We start from the raw sequence: 16,658 nt of genomic DNA, 5'->3' as shown, positions 1-16,658 counted from the left end.
CAAACACATAAGACAGACACATAATTTTCCCCAGACTGAGTTAGAGGCTAAGAAGGGTAAATCCTCTGTGGTAGGAGAAATATTTAAAAGATATTGACAACATTTTTGGGACATGAGATTAAACACAGAGGCCATTGATGTGACTGCTTGTCAGGGAGCACCAAAAGGCTGATGCACAAGGATGTACAGCTACGAGCATCTCTTTTCATTCCAAGTTTGAACCTGAGGTACTATACCAGCCTGCATTAGATCTGGCCCTTTATGACCCTCATATGCCCAGCTACCTAAATTCCACAGCATGTTCTCCAGGCAGGAAGAAAAGATTTCTGTCAAGGATTTTCAACTGAGATGTCAACTAAAAAGCCAACAGTGTCTAGACATTCTCCTCCTCAGTGGTTTTGGTTGGAGAAAGTCAATGCTCACATACCCAGTGCCATCAATGGAGCCCACTTTGCAGTTTCACCACTGCCAGCCTCCAGGTCTTTCCTCACCTTTATCCCTTTCTTGGGAACTTGATGATAATTGTTCAAAATTTTTTCTCTTTCTTTCCTATATAGTTGTAAACCCCCTGGCACAGAGAAGATTCCTTGAGAAGTGGCTTCCATTAATGTCTGCGAGAGGAGCTCAAGCTTAGTTTGACAGTATTTGATTGATTCTTCCTCATTTTGGTGTATGAAATCATCCTTCTTGGATTCTAAGGTTTGCTGCCAGTGAGATGGAGAGAAAGACAATCAGGGAAAAGGAGAAATGCAACAGTAACAATAACAACAGATAATGGTTATCATGATGCTTCAGAGGCTACCAAAGGGCCCTTTTACTGTGGAGGAAATGAGATTGTAAAGAAACTGTTGAGAGAAGGGCTACCTGCTTTTGGTTTTCTGCAAAAATGTACAGTGTGGTAGAATACAACTTAAAATTCTGGCTTGGGAGCAGAGATATTTCGGCTCTGGTTTTACATCTACTACTCTTTATTTAGGTCAGCCTGGACAAGTCACCTATCCTCTTTGGGGCCCAAAATCCTCACTCTCTAAATGAGGTAATTACATCAAATGATCCTGAAAGCCTATAATATTGATTCTCCCTTTGGTGTGGGCCAAGTGAGTGCTACCAGGCTATGGAAGGCTGAGCACATATTTGGACTGGCAGGAGATGGTGCTAGAAGGAATCCAAGGGTGTTGGTGGGAAGGTGTATAGACATGAATATGTCTGAGCCTGAGAAAAACTGCAGTATGATCTGAGGGAGCATGACTCCATCTATTTAACAGTTATGTGAGGGGGTGGTATTTTTCTTTCTAGGAAGTCACTGATGTCAGCGTGTCACAAGGAGGGAGAATCTTTTCATGACAAGTGAGATTTAGGTCTTCATGCCTCTAGCTTTCTAGAGAAAACAGGTTCTTCTCTTATGAAATGGGGATAGAGACCCAAAGGTAAAAGAAGTGAGAAGATTTTGACCAGTTTCCAGGTTTCACTCACAAAAGAGAGTTAAGAGGGAGGACAAGTAGCTGGAAGAACATACCATGAGTTCCCCCTGGAATTTGTATGTGTCGTCCTTGAATGAATGCTTCATGAAAACTGAGATGGCTTCTTTCTCACAGTCTCTATGCAAGTTTAGCAGGTCCTGGAGGGTTTCTGTGGGGAAGTCCACCCTTAGCGTCATCTGTTCTACATAATGGTTGGTAGCTTTTTGCACGGCAGCTGAATTCTCAGTCTGAGCCAATGCCAACACTGCATTCTCCAGGCAGGGAATATCTCCACTAGAGATTGTCTTCACATAGGTCTCCAGCAGCTTTCCCAACCCTGATAGACAAGATGAAATGGAAGATCAGGCAAGGGGCAACCTTCATTCAATTTGGTCCAAGTGTTAATTATCTAGGAGAACCCAGATCTGGCTGAGGATCTTTTTGACAGTATTCTTAGCAAGTGTCTTCCAATCACAACTAGATAACTTAGACTGTAGGGGAGAGCATCATGACTCCAGGCAGCCTCTTCTCCTTTTTAATTACATAAATCGTTAGGAAGTTTCAATTATTTATCACACCTAACTATACCTTCTTCCCATTTCTTCTAATTTTGACCTCTGGGGTGAAGGGAAATGGATCTAAGCCTCCTCCCGTGGGCTTGTTCTTGTGTGAACCTCAGTCCTTTTACAGATTTTAGCTGTCTGGTTCTGGAAATGTTTGCCTTTATCTATGTCTTTTCTAAAGTGAGGTGCCTACAACTGAACACAGAATACCAGATGTGGCCTAACTGGATCCAAATATTTGGCTCATTCTTGGCAACAAATTAACTTTGTATTTGAGGTTACTCTCCCTAACTGAATTGTTAATCATGTAATTCTTTACATCTTTTCCCCAAGAATTATTTTCTCTCTTTATCTCCCCTCTCCTCTAGTTAAGTTGATTTTTATACCCAAATGAAGAACTTTGCATTTATTCTTATCAAGTTCTATCATTCATTTAGAGTCATTGTTTTATTCTATCAGGATAACATTGTATCTCATTTCTTTCATTCACTGCATTAGCTTTTCTTCTGAGCTTTATGCCATCTGCACATTGGATCACCATTCTGTTTCGCTCAGCTTTATCTTTGACAACATTATTAAGAATGTTCAAAAACCCCAAGGCATGGCATTATAGACTTCCCTTCAACTAGAATTCAATCCTGTGAGTAGATGCAGCTGGCTGAATGCCAGCTGGGCAACTCACCTCCTCCTCTCCTGTCTGCCTTCCCCTCCCCTTCCCCTCTCTAAAGGAAGGTAAAGTTGAATGGCCAAAAGTTTCGCAGTTGATTTGGGTTTTTCTGGCTCCTTTCCTATTTCCCTTCCTCTCCTCTTCCCTCCCTTTCCCTCTTCTCCCCTCCCCTCTCCTCTCGTCTCCTCTCCTCCGTCCTGTCCCCTGTCCTGTCCTCTCCCCCAAACCTTAAACCTACTGCACTCTGAAACTGGGACTCAATTGGGGCCCTGCTTGAGGGCACCCCTGGACCCTCCTAGCTTGAGAGTGATTCTCAATAGTAACTGTTGCTGTTTCCCACCCAGCTTGATGTCTTTTTTTTTTTGACCTCATAAAGGGCCCAAAGTCACCCAGTGCATCCTGGGTCATGTCCAGTCATCCTGAGGAAATCTGGTCACTGGATTCAGATGGATCTGGAGCAGAGGTGAGGCTGGTGACCTGCACAGCCCTTCCTCACTCAAAACAAAGTCAAGTGCAAGTCGTATCATTTCTCTGATGGCATGGTCTTCAGCAACGAAGGATGAGCACAACCAATCTGAACTCAAGTTATTATTATTACTATTAGGGTAGTACTTGGGGTTAAGTGACTTGCCCAGGGTTACACAGCTAGTAAGTGTCAAGTGTTGAACTCAGGTCTGTCTGACTTTAGGGCTGGTGCTCTATCTACTACACCACCTAGATGCCCCTGACCTCAAGTAATTATGGGCTATTTTGGGTGTTTGATCATTTAATAGGTTCTGAATCTATCTGATAACACTGCCACAGATTTTACATCTCTGTTTTGTTCATCATCATAGCATGAGGCACTGTTCAGTATTCTGGTGAATGAAATTTAACTCTGCTAAGTTGACACTATTTTTCCGACATATAGTTAACAATAGTTAACACTGTTTTCGTCAATAGGGTTACAGAATCAAACAAGGAAATTTGCTTAATCTGCTGGATTTAAGTGACCACTGCTTCCCTTTCTTAGTGTAACCAAACCATCCCCTTAACAATGTGCTGTAGGATATTGTCAAAAATAGAAGTGAAAGTCATGGACTTACATTTTACTAAATCCACTCATGCCACTTTTGAAGAATTAAGGCAATTGCCTTTTTCTACACGTGTGGCACCTCTCTAATTCAATTTAGTCTCCATCAAAGACCAATGATATTGACTCAGAGTGCATATTTCTAGGGATTTTTAAATATAAAGTTCAGGAAACAGGAACAACGAAAACTAAGTCCATAAGGACGATAATTCAAAAATCTTAAAATACCTGTGCACATAAAAAGAAACAAAGGACACATATCCAATCCCAATCAAGTATTCACTAGAGCAAAGAAAACTCACGATTCCCATCGACCATGATTCCCCCATTAAGGGTCTTGGATTTTGCACTGGAAAAGATGTGAGAACAGAAGTTATCTGCCTGCTTCTGGAATGAAAGCTCCAGCTGGCTTTCTTGGGCATTTTCAAGATAGGCTAAGAGTGACTTATCATTTGTTGGGCGGTCAAATATAAAACACTTCCGTTCGGCAAAGAAATTTCTGATGCACTCTCTTGTATTGTTGGCCTCTTGAGCTTTGCGATTCTTGCCTGGGGGATAGGGAGACAGAGATCATGGTAAGGCACAGGCCTGGGAAAAAAAGGGTGATGAAATGCTTGAGTCTGGTAATTACTGTATTCAAGTCTTCATGCATCCAATTTGAAATTAGAATGACAGACACAGAATTTTTAAAACTAGAGGTGATTAGGGAAAGATTATTGGAAATCAAACAACAGTTCACTTCTTATAAGGATAATGTATTGTGATATTCAGAGGAGATACCTGAAAGCATGCAGAGAAAATGGATTTGCCCCAGATCTGAATGGAACCTCTCACAGTTTCATAGTTGAGCTATGTTTACATAAAATTTGGCAAATTAGTCGACTAATTATAGATAATGTAGATAGAGAATTGTGGCTCCCTAAAACAGAAAAAACCTCAAGAGCTGAAGGCTAATGTCAGGAAGAAGAGAGACTCCCAGATTAGTAAATGAGCATGGTTCTTGTGTGAAGTCAATGATAATCCTATCACTACAAACACAATTAGCCATTGAGAAGAAACTATCTCAGAAGTCATTTCCACCAATTCTTTTTCACCCATATCCTTTGTAAACAGTTAGTTGCATTATCCTCCCAGGACATCTCTTGAATTCATGCCTTATATCCACTTATATCTCACATTCCCCTGAACTCAGGTCTTCATTACCTCTCACCTGCACTCTTGCAGTAGCCTCCTAACTAGTTTTCCAGCCTCTATTTCCTCCTCTTCCTCCCCTCTCCTACTTATTGCACACACTTTACCAAAGGGATATACCTGATGAACAAGCCTGATTATGGTACTGTGTGGCTCAGGAAGCTAGCTACAGTGCTTCCTCAATGCCTCTGGAGCCAAACACAAACTCGAGGCTTTGCTATTAAATCTTTCCCAAATTCGTTCTAATCCTTCTAGATTGGATTCATATTACTCTCTTTGCATTCTCTATTTCAGTCACACTGGCCTCCTGGTTCTCTGGATATGATATTCCTTCACTCATTTGTGTATTTCTGACCAGGGAGTTCCAATGCCTGGACTTTTCTCCCTGTCCCCTTTTCCTCCTGCAACCTTTAACTCTCTGTATCCATCTGTTTAGACAGTAGCTCCTACAAAGAGTCTTTGAAGATTCCTATGGTTCTTTAGTCCTTTCTACCTCTTTTGTTCCCCACACTTATTCTATATATTTTTTTTTCTCACTTTCACATGTTTTCCTTCCCTAGCATGTAACCTTTATGAGGGTGGCCATGTTTGTCTCTATATGCTGAGCACCTAGCATAGTCCCTTGGGTATAATAGATATTTAATGAATGCCTTTTGACTGGAATTGAAGAAATTCATTGCCAAACATTATTTAGATATTTCCAGTGAGATCAGCATCCCTGCCTCTGTGCAGGCATTAGAGTCTACGATGAAAATTGTGTGTGATTAGAAACTTGTACAGTTAGGTTTATATTCCTTTGTGAAGTGTTAGAAGAAACGTTACTGGAGCAATGACAGAGCTGAATGGGAGCATCTGATGGTCACTTAGAAATCTTTAGGATAAGCAAGATATATTTGAGAGAGACATAGCCAGTACTTCTCCAGAATTCTCAAGGGGAGAAACCCTTTGTTCTCATTAGCTAATGGATCTATAGCTAGAGGTTTTTTGAGATCTTGGGGTCTATGCTCTTCATTTTACAGATTTGGAAACTGAGATTCATGAACATTAAATGCCAAATTGCCCAGCGTTTCATGCACAGTAAGCACCAGTGGTTTAATTTGAACTCCAAATGTCATTTCAATTTTGATGTACAACACGCTTTTTCAAAGGCATGTCTCTCTATCTCTTATTATGAACAAGGTCTATGCTGTTACTAGAGAGGAAGAATTGCTCAGGCTGTGCCCTGGACTGAATGAAATAACCCATAAAATCAAGTCATTCCCTTTTATTGAAATCCCATGCTCACAAACCAAATGCAAGACATACAGAAACATCTACTTCCTTCTGTAAGTTCATAAGATACACACCCACCACAGAAGTTGGCAAAAATCAGTTATCTCAGAAACTTTCTGCCCTTAGAAGAGGTCACTAAATTATGGAAATTCTAGAGCTAAAAAAAAGAGATTAATTGCCCCCAACAATGGCATGAGAGCTTTAATAGCTTTCAGCCTCCATTCCTATAGTCCATGAAATTCAAAAGAAAACCCCAGGAATAAATAGCTAAGCTCCAAAGAAACTGAAAACCATTTGGTGTCTATTCCCCCTTGGTGCTCAGGGCCACCCATATACCCAATCTTGATTCTTAATAAATTACTTTTACTGAGTTTCAAGGCATTCTCCAGGTACTCATCTGGGGTGATTGGGTGGCCATCTAGCTCAAGCTGCAGGGTGAAATCCCTCACAGTCCATATAAAGTCTGGGAAGAAGCCCACAAACTCTGCTGAGTCTTCTCCAATATCTTTAGGTGAGGTGTTGACCTTGATTCGCTCTGTCAGCTCAGTCACATATCTACGATTGTAGATAAGGAAAAGGAAACATACACCAACTTCATCAGTTCCCATTTCTACTCATGGGATCTTCCCTTCCCTGCATTGAGCTTTATAAATTCTCTCCTCCACCTTCCCTTCTGTACTCAGGGAATTTTAATCACATATATAAAAGGGGAAAGAAAAAGCTTTTCAGAGATCAACTTGACATTTCTTCAATCAACTTGGTGAGACCCCAGGTCTCATTATGATTCATGATGACTATGATATTAGAATACAAATTTTTGTACTGAACCAACTAGTTAAGAAACATTAATTAAATGTTCACTATGCATCAGACAGTGTACTAAGTGCTATGTGTGTTCTCAAGGGGCTCGAATTCTACTGGGGGAGATGATATGCAAACAACTGATGCTGGCTATATACATGCATATATACACATAAGAATATATCTGTGTGTATATACATATATATACCTATACTAATATCAATGTTTATATGTATGTGTGTATATATACATATGTGTGTGTATACACATATGTATATATACATATGTGTGTATACACATGTATATGCATATATTCATACACATTATACAAATGTCAGAGATATTCAGAGGAATGCCAGTTGTATGTAAAGCTTGGGGAAGATCCAGTGCTGAAGTCAGGATTTCAATTGAATATTGGAGGAAACAAGGGAACATAGAAATTGGGAGGGAGAAGGGAGAAAATTTCAGGTATGAAGTACAGTCAGTAAAAAGGCATTGAATGAAAAGATGAAATGTCAAATAAGAGGAATGACAAAAAGGCCAATATGATTTGATGCTAGAGTATGAGGAGAAAGTGTGTAAGAAGACTGAAAATGTAAGAAAGAGTGAGTTGGTAAGGGCTTTAAAAGCAAGCTTTCTATTTGATCCTTGGGGCAATAGAATTCACCAGAGTTTATTAAGTTGATGATGGAGTGATATCGTCAAATCTGTGCATTATGAAAATTACATTCCTAACTGAATAAAGGAGGGAACTGAAGTGGAGAGAGACTTGAGACAAGGAGATCAACCAGCAGTCTATTGAAATAGTCCAGGTGTGAGGTGATAAGGACCTGCACCAGAATTGTAACCATATCTGAGGAAAGAAGGGGGTACATGAAAGACATATCATAAAGACAGAAATGAAAACTCATGATAACATATTGGATACAGGGAATTAGAGTGAAGAGTTGAGGATGACACCTAGGTCAGGAGCTTAGAGAACTTGGGGGGTGGGATGGAAGTGTTCATGACATTAATAAGTTGTGAAGAGAGAAAGGTTTTGAGGAAAATATTTTTTGTTTTGGACGTAAGTAAGAGAAGTCATTCAACAAGCTACTAGAACTGTGAACCTAAAGCTCAGTAGAGGGTTCAGGGCTGGATCAGTGGATCTGAATATCATCAGCATAGACATGGTAACTGAATCCATTGGATCCAATGAGATTACCAAGCAAGGAAGTAGAATGGAAGAAGAGAAGACAACTCGGGGAAGAATCTTTCAGGACACCAAAAGTCAGTGACCATTACCTGAATGAAAGTCCAGCATAAGGGCCTTAAGGGTCAGACAAGTAAGAGGCAAAATCATGTCATGAAAATCTTGGGAGGGTATCTAGGAGAAGAGCTTGATCCACAATGGCAAAGCCTTCAGAGAAGTCAAGAAGAATGAGGATTGAGAAAACACCAGTAATTTAGTTTATTGTCAACTTTGAATAGGGGAGGTCCAGTTTAATGAGTAGGTCAGAATTCAGATGGCAGAAGGGTTAGAAGAGAGTCAGAGGAAGGGAAGCAGAGGCACTGATTCCAGACATTTTCCTCAGTCAGTTTCACTATAAAAGAGATATACGATTGTAGCTTTTTTTGAGATAGAATTGAATGAGGGGTTTTTTTTAACGATGGAAGAGACAGTTGATTTTATAGGTTACAGGGATGCAACCTATAGATTAGTGAAAGATTAGTGAAAGGGCAAGGATGATAGAAAGGAAAAATCTGTTAGAAAAAAATGGAATGAGATGCAATCAAGGGAACTTGCAAGGAGTTTGCTTTGGGAAGGAGAGGGGTCATCACTTCATGTGAGACAGAGGTGAAGGATGAGCTATAGAGGAAGACAAATGAATTATGTAAGATGAGGAAGAGGGGAGAAGAGGCTTGGCAGTGATAAGGCAGAGGGAAAGATGGAATGGTTGAGAAATTTCAGAATTCTTGAGCATGGAAGTGGAATATTGATTTCCAATGTCAAGCTCAACCAAGTTCTACTCAAGGCTTCATTTGTGGACCTGGTGCCAGGCTGTCATATATGGACTAGTCAGTCTGATTTGGGGACACTGACTTGAAAAGGTTGGCCACCTAGTGAAAAATATTTCTAGACAAAGTAACTCATGATGACAATTCCTAAAGTGTGGATAGTTTATCATCTATCCTAGTGAGAGAACATTATCATTGAAGATATCATGAATTTTGTGAAGATCTGAAAGGATACTGCATCTGTTCCAAGGCCTGGTGGTCGATGGTGTTCATGCTGTTGTAGACAAAAGTGCTGCTGAGCAGGATGGCCAAGGCAAAGATCCAGGAGTCATTCTTGCAGTCACCCTACAGAATACATCATGTCAGTGAACCTATTGTTCAGTCCTTCATCCATGACACAGTATAACCTTAGAGTCAATGATCAGTTCCACTGGAATCAGGAAACATTCATCTGTTAAAGGTTTGATGCCTTTGCGTTGGGGCTAGAGATTGTAGTCTAAGTTATTACCTGGAATCTATACCTAAAAGATTATCTATCTATCTATCTATCTATCTATCTATCTATCTATCTATCTATCTATCTATCTACCATCTATCTGTCTGTCTGTCAAATCTTTCTACCTGTCAGGCAGTCTATATTTTATTCGGTAGACTTTCTAATCCAACCAATTAGAGAAAGATCATGCCTGGCAAGACTTTAGCCTATTTTTGCATTCAATTTCTCTTTTAAAAAAATAACATTTTATTTTTTCCTCAATTACATGTTAAATATTTTTTTTTTAAGTTTTGGGTTCCAAATCCTATTTCTTCCTCCCCCACATCCCCTTTCCTGTGATGGTAAGCAATCTGATATAGTATGCAATCATGTAAAATATTTCCATTTTAGTCATTTTGTACAAGCAAATTTGAATGAAAAATAGAATTAAAGGGAGAAGGGAAGGAAGGAAGGAAGGAAGGAAGGAAGGAAGAAAGAAAGAAAGAAAGAAAGAAAGAAAGAAAGAAAGAAAGAAAGAAAGAAAGAAAGAAAGAAAGAAAGAAAGAAAGAAAGAAAGAAAGAAAGAAAGAAAGAAAGAAAGAAAAGAAAAAATACTTTGCTTCAGTCTATATTCAAATCAGTTCTTTCTCTGCAGGCAGGTACCATATTTCATCACGAGTCCTTTGGGATTGTCTTAGATAATTGTATTGCTGAGGACTGCCATTTCATTAGCAGTTATTCATCATACAATATTGATTTTACTGTGCACACTGTACTCCTGGTTCTGTTCGTTTCCCTTTGTATCAGTTCATGTAATTTTCTCCAGGTTTATCAGAAATAAGCCTGCTCATCATTTCTTATAGTGCAATAATATTCCATCACAACCTTATACTACAACTTGTTCAGCCATTCCCCATTGATAGGCAGCCTCTCAATTTCCAATTTCCACAAAATGAACTGCTATAGATATTTTTGTATATTTAGGTCCTTTTCCCTTTCTTACGATCTCTTTGGGATACAGACCTCATATGAACAGTACAACTGTCCATTGGGCATAGTTCCTAATTGCTTTCCAGAATGATTGGATCACTTCACAATTCCACCAACAGTGCCTTAGTGTTCCAATTGTCCCACATTCTTTCCAACACTTATCATTTTCCTTTTTTTGTCATATTAGCCAATCTTATTGGTGTTAGGTGGTATCTCAGAGCTATAATTTGTATTTCACTAACCAATACTGATTTAGAAATTTTTTTCAAATGACTACAGATAGTTTTAATCTTTTTGTATGAAAACTGCCTGTTCATATCCTTTGAGATACTTGCTGCAAATTTCCCCCCAATTTTCTGCTTTCTTTCTCATTTTGGTTGCATTGGTTTTGTTTATGCAAAACTTTTTAATTTTGTATAATCAAAATTACCTATTTTACCTTCTGTGAGGCTTTCTTTATCTTGTTTGGTCTTAAATTCTTACTTTAACCATACATCTGACAGGCAAACTATTCCATGATCTCCCAATTTGCTTATGATATCATATTTTATGTAAATCATGTACCAACTTTGACCTTATCTTGGCATTCAGTATGAGTTAGTGTATACTCAGTTTCTGCCATACTGTTTTCTAGTTCCCCTCGATCCAGTTTTTGTCAAAATAATGACTTTTTGACATCAAAGCTTGGATTTTTGGTTTTATCATATCCTAGATTACCATGGTCATTTACTACAATATATTGTATACCTGATGTATTCCACTTATCCTCCACTCTATATCTCAGCCAGTACCAGATTGTTTTGATAATTACTACTTTATAATACATATGAGGTCTGGTAAGGCCAAACCATCTTCTTTCACATTTTCTTTCATTGACTTCCTTAATACTCTTGACCTTCCATTCTTCCAGATGAATTTTGTTATTAATTTTTCTAGCTCTACAAAATAACTTTTTGGTAGCTGGATTGGTATGGCACTGAATAAATGGATTAATTTAGGTAAGTTTTTAAAAATTATATTGGCTCATGAACAATGACTAATTTCCCATTTGTTTAGATCTAACTTTATTTGTATGAAAAGTGTTTTGTAATTGTGTTCTTATAGTTCCTGGGATTGTCTTGGCAAGTGGAGTTATGTATTTTGTTTTGTCCACAGTTTTTGAAATGAAATTTCTCTATCTCTTGCTTCTGGGCTTTGTTGTTTATATATAGAAATGCCATTCATTTATGTGGGTTTGTTTTTATATCCTTCAACTTTCGTAAAGTTGTTAATTATTTCAACTAGTTTTTAGTTGATTCTCTGAGTATACTGTCATATCATCTGCAAAGAATGGGACTTTACTCTTCTCATTTGCCTATTCTAATTCTGTCAATTTCTTTTTTTCTTCTTCTTGCTATAGCTAGCATTTCAAGTACAATATTGGATAATGGTGATAATAGGCATGTTTGCTTTAACTCTAACTGTATTGGGAAGGCTTCTACCTTATTCCCATTTCAGATAGCATTTATTGATGGTTTTAGATAGAAACTACTTATCTTCTTTAAGATAAGGTCCATATATTCCTATGCTCTCTAGGGTTTTTAATAGGAACAGATGTATTTTGGCAATGACTTTTTTTTTGCATTTATTGAGACGATGATATGATTTCTGTTGGTTTTGTTATTGAGATGGTCAGTTATGCTGATAATTTTTGTTATATTGAACCAGCCTTGAGTTCCTGGTATAAATCATACGTGGTCATTCAGTTTCACTAAGCAAGCAAGTTACCCAAGGGAGAGTCAGGAAGTAGCTTGTATCAGGCAATAAAACTCTCACCACCAACTCATACCCAACTCCCCTAATACTTGGAGATAGACAACCTGGGGCTCTGAACCCAAGGTTGCTCTGCCTCTTGGAATAACAGTGCCACCTCAATAATCCAACCACTTTTCATGCTGGACCCCAGAACTATTATTTGGGGAAAGATCATGCTGAGGTAAGAAATCATATTCAGATAAAGGATTTGCCTTCTTTGCTACCACTATCACCAACTTCTACCTATAAACAAACAGATCTAAGAGGTCTGGAAAGGACAAATCCCCAATTCTACTCATAGCCCAACTCCACCTCCCATCATACCTCAATAGAGGTACCTCCCTGTAAATGCATCTTTTGGTACTAAACCCACAACTGTAGAAGATTAAGGAAAAAATGTTTTTTTACCCAAATTCTTGGCATTCTCAAGGAGCTCAGTAGCCAAAACTGATGTGATCTTATTAGTGGAAATGACAAGAAAAAAAGGCATTGCCAACTGCATTACTTCTGCACCATAAAAGAGGACCCTGAGGCATCTCTACCTGACTTGGAGCTGAAGTCTCCTCTATGTTGTTTCATCCATTGGAAAGGGACATCCTGGGGAGCAGGAACTGTCTCACCTTTATCATTCATTCATCTTAACTTGATCAATTATACAAATTTTAAGGCCTAGAGGAGAAAAATTGATCTCAACCTCATGTTGCAAAAGAATGAAGACACCCAGAGTTCTCTCTAGGCAAAGAGAGGAAGAAAGGAAAGGTTGGGCACTCCATAGTAGAGTATGACATTAAAATCCCCACCATTGTCTCCTCATAGTTCCAGGATGGACCTAGCCTATATCTGAACAGGATATCTCCAGACCGGGACACAAGTAAGCAAGAAGTACTTGTAGGAACTGTGATTAATAGACTGTAAAAGGCTTTAGGTCAAACATTATATGCATTTCACACTCTCCTGTCCTTTTTCTGTAGAAAGAAGTGATTAGTTTATATCCCTGTGAGGTCCTTTCCAGTTCTAGTTCAAGAATTCTATGGCCATTTGAAGGGTTGGGCCTCATAACTTACAGTGCTGAATTCTGCCCAATAGTGGGTGAAAAGAGACAAACTTTATGTTAAAGTGTAGGTCAAAACATGTCACTCCTGTGCTCAAAGAAATTTTAGTGACTGCCCATTATCAACAGGATAAAATACAAATTCCTCTTCTCCAGTGTGGCCTATTTTATGTTCAGTATTTCATGCTTTGTCACAGACCGTTTGCCATGCCTTGAAGACTGGCATTCTCTCTCTCTCTCTCTCTCTCTCTCTCTCTCTCTCTCTCTCTCTCTGTCTCTCTCTCTTTCTCTTTCTCCCATTTGGGCCACTTTGATCCCTTACCTTCCTTCAAGGCAGAGCCTATGTGCCAGCTCCTTCAAGAGGGTTTTTCATGTTTTCCCAAGCTCACCAGTTAAATCACTTTGTGTTTAATTTACTGTCCTCTACATATGTGTCTGTGAACATGTTAGGTCTTTCCTATCTGAATAGCATTGTAGCCTGAAATTCCAGATCAGCTACTGGGGAGAGGTGAAGGTGGTATAAAAGCATCTGAAATGAACTCGAATAGTTACTTGGGTTATAGATTACTCTGTGTGTGTTGTGTGTGTGTGTGTGTGTGTGTGTGTGTGTGTGTGTGTGTGTGTGTGTGTTGGGGTTTGAAGCTCCCAGATGGGCAGGGAAAGTTTTATAGCAACAAGGATTGCCTGGCAGCACTCAAGATACGTACCACCACTGAAAGAGGGCTACCTTGCTTCTATTTTTGTATGGGAAAGGTCCCATGATGGTGCATATCTATAATGTTCATTTTTTCCCCTAATTTCCATGTATTTTAGATCCATGACAGGCAATGTGACATAAGAGATATAGGGTGGGAAGGCTCATTGTTCTATCTGTTTTTAGGATGTGAATTTTATTAGATAAAGAACTTTGCGTGGTACAAATTCATTTCATCACCCTTGAACTTTGGAAACATGGAGAAATCTTCTTGACAGGTTAGGGATATAAGGAGAAATAGTGATGGGCAAAAAGTTTCCAAGCACAACTGACATGAAAGCAGTCTTAGGATGCTGAGGGGATTTTATTTTAATTTTCTAAAAGCATTTTTTTCATTGCTGAGGGAAAGAATCTTGGTAATTTGTCTCTCCATTTTCCATCAGTGCTTTGGACTGCAGGGACCGTCATGCCAGTCATGCCTCCCCCAGGATGAGTTGATGACCTGAAATCTCATCACCATGCTATTTGACTGAAATTTTGATTCTCAGCACCTTTTCAGCTCCCTCAATTGCCTCTCTCCCCTGACTGGTAGGCTGCAGGGTACAGCAGTAAATGCCTCCAAAATCCTTCTTTTAGAGGGGGCTCAGATCACAACTTTGCATGCATTGATTCCATACAATATCATGCCACTGCACAGGATTTCTCCGTTCCCCCTTTCCCATTTTCAGCTTCCTTTTGTTTTCTTCCATTAGTTTCTAAGCTCCTTTTTCTTTCCTTTTCTTGTTTTGTATCCTCAGCTCTTAGCATGGTGCCTGACACATACTAGCTACTTATATCTTTTAATTGACTTGGCATGATCATAGCCTTCTTGGGGAGGACAATAGGACCTTTGCCCTTAAGATTTTATAATTTCTCCTTGAGATTTTATTCATGAATGTGTACCTTGATAGGGATAAGGCAAACTTGGGAAGAAATCTAATGCTAAAGAATATGGGGCTTCAGCAGGCCAGCATAGTCCCATATAGAGATGGCTCTATTCAGGCGCCTATACTCTAGCCAGTAATTTCAGCCCTTTAACACTCACAGAACTAGTGTAGGCCCTGAGCAGGTGCAAAAACCCTAAAGAACAAGAATTTCTACTTGAAATAAAGCAACCACTAATCAGATGTTATAGGATGCATTGTGGGATGATCAGTTTCCCTGGCTTTTATATACAGCCTGCCAATACCTGACAGCTGTGCATTGTTTTGCATTTCATTATAAGCTTTGCAAAGGATTTTGCACAGATTATCTCATTTGAGCTAAACAATAAGTTTAGGATGTAGGTGCTATAATTGTACTTATTTTACAAATGGGGAAACTGAGTTAGAGAGGGTTCAAGTGACTTTCCCAGGGTCACACAGCGCATGACTCTCTGAGGTAGAATTCAATGTCAGATCCTTCTGACCCCAAGCCCAGCACTCTGGCCACTATGTCCCCTGGCTGCTCTCTGAAGGTGGGGAATGGGTGACTTTGATATTTTTGTCTCCTGAGCCCAGCTACTAGGTAGACTGGTCTTTTTTATTCACTGGTGAATTTATAGCCTGGAGGAACAAGTTCAGAAATACGTTTTCAGAGGCCTTTTAAAGAAATGAGAACCATCTGAAAGAAATGGGATTCCCAGAGAGTCAGTCTGACGTGAGGTCAGCGCTAATCTCATCCTAGGGTTTTGGTCACTTCCTCTTTTGGTCTATCTTATTCTTCAGCTGGAACTTTTGAGAAATCCTTGATACAAGGAGAGTAATAGCACCCTGTGATGGATCCTTTATGTTTACATGGCATGGCCTACTTATTCAACATGATGGCAGCATCCCAGGGCCCATCCAGCTTGATCACCCTACAGATACACTGCACAAGCATCCCTTGGCCATAGTTTGTTGTACCCCCACACAGGCCTGCCAGGTATAAGAGGTCATTCCTTCTTAGATCAGGCAGAGCTAGGGAGAGAAATTGAGTGAGCAGAATGTCACTGATTCATTTACCTTTTCCACATCTCCAAGGCCCTCAGTATCAAGCAGAATTAAGATGTGGTCAAGTTTGCTAGGGTGAGAGACACACCACATCCAGATGCCCTTTGTGTGAGACTGCACAGTGGAGCCAAGGGAGAAGCCTGCAAGGGAAGGGTGAGACATGAGGGCCCAGTGGAGGCAGGAAACCCAGGGGTGCAACAGCCAAACTCCTTGGTCCTAAAGGGAGAGGATGGGAAGCTCTTCTCTGGGGAAAGAATAGGAACAAGGATTAAAGTTAGCATTTATCTAGCACATTTTGTTTGTGTTTTCTCCTTCTATCTTCACAGTAATGCTGTCAACTAGGTGTTTCTTTTATCTCCATTTCACAGAGGAGGCAACTGAGATTGAGGGAGGTAAATGAGGGAGGCCTGGCTCACATAGTCAGTGAGCAGGTCTTCCTGATTTCCAGTCCCACATCATTCAGCATCAGCAGCTTGGGACAGAGGAATGCATGCATTCAGTTCACCAAGAGCACTGTGAGATTAGAGTTATGGGGTAAAATTTGTGGTAAAGGTGGCAAACAAGATGGGTCACAGCTTCAGATGTGCCTGGAGACATCACCTTTCTTAACACTATCAACCA

General features: G+C 39.7%; 2 protein-coding genes across 7 annotated transcripts in view; one reads left to right on the top strand and one right to left on the bottom strand.

Annotated features, from left to right (window-relative positions):
* LOC140529956 (guanylate-binding protein 7-like) overlaps positions 1-16,658 on the top strand; it is a 433,747-nt gene that overhangs the window by 124,126 nt on the left and 292,963 nt on the right. The window lies entirely within an intron of this gene.
* The window catches only part of LOC140529952 (guanylate-binding protein 3-like), a 36,837-nt gene that overhangs the window by 4,441 nt on the left and 15,738 nt on the right, over positions 1-16,658 (bottom strand). The window contains exons 4-9 of the mRNA XM_072649002.1: positions 16,050-16,177; positions 9,260-9,369; positions 6,587-6,780; positions 4,065-4,310; positions 1,517-1,797; positions 492-704 (exon numbers count right to left, since the gene is read on the bottom strand). Coding sequence (XP_072505103.1) covers positions 492-704; positions 1,517-1,797; positions 4,065-4,310; positions 6,587-6,780; positions 9,260-9,369; positions 16,050-16,177 — 1,172 coding nt within the window. The remainder of the gene's footprint in view (positions 1-491; positions 705-1,516; positions 1,798-4,064; positions 4,311-6,586; positions 6,781-9,259; positions 9,370-16,049; positions 16,178-16,658) is intronic.

This window comes from Notamacropus eugenii, chromosome 2 (assembly GCF_028372415.1).
Source record: "Notamacropus eugenii isolate mMacEug1 chromosome 2, mMacEug1.pri_v2, whole genome shotgun sequence".
Classification (NCBI taxonomy): Eukaryota; Metazoa; Chordata; class Mammalia; order Diprotodontia; family Macropodidae; genus Notamacropus; species Notamacropus eugenii.
This window is presented reverse-complemented; position numbering and strand designations above follow the sequence as displayed.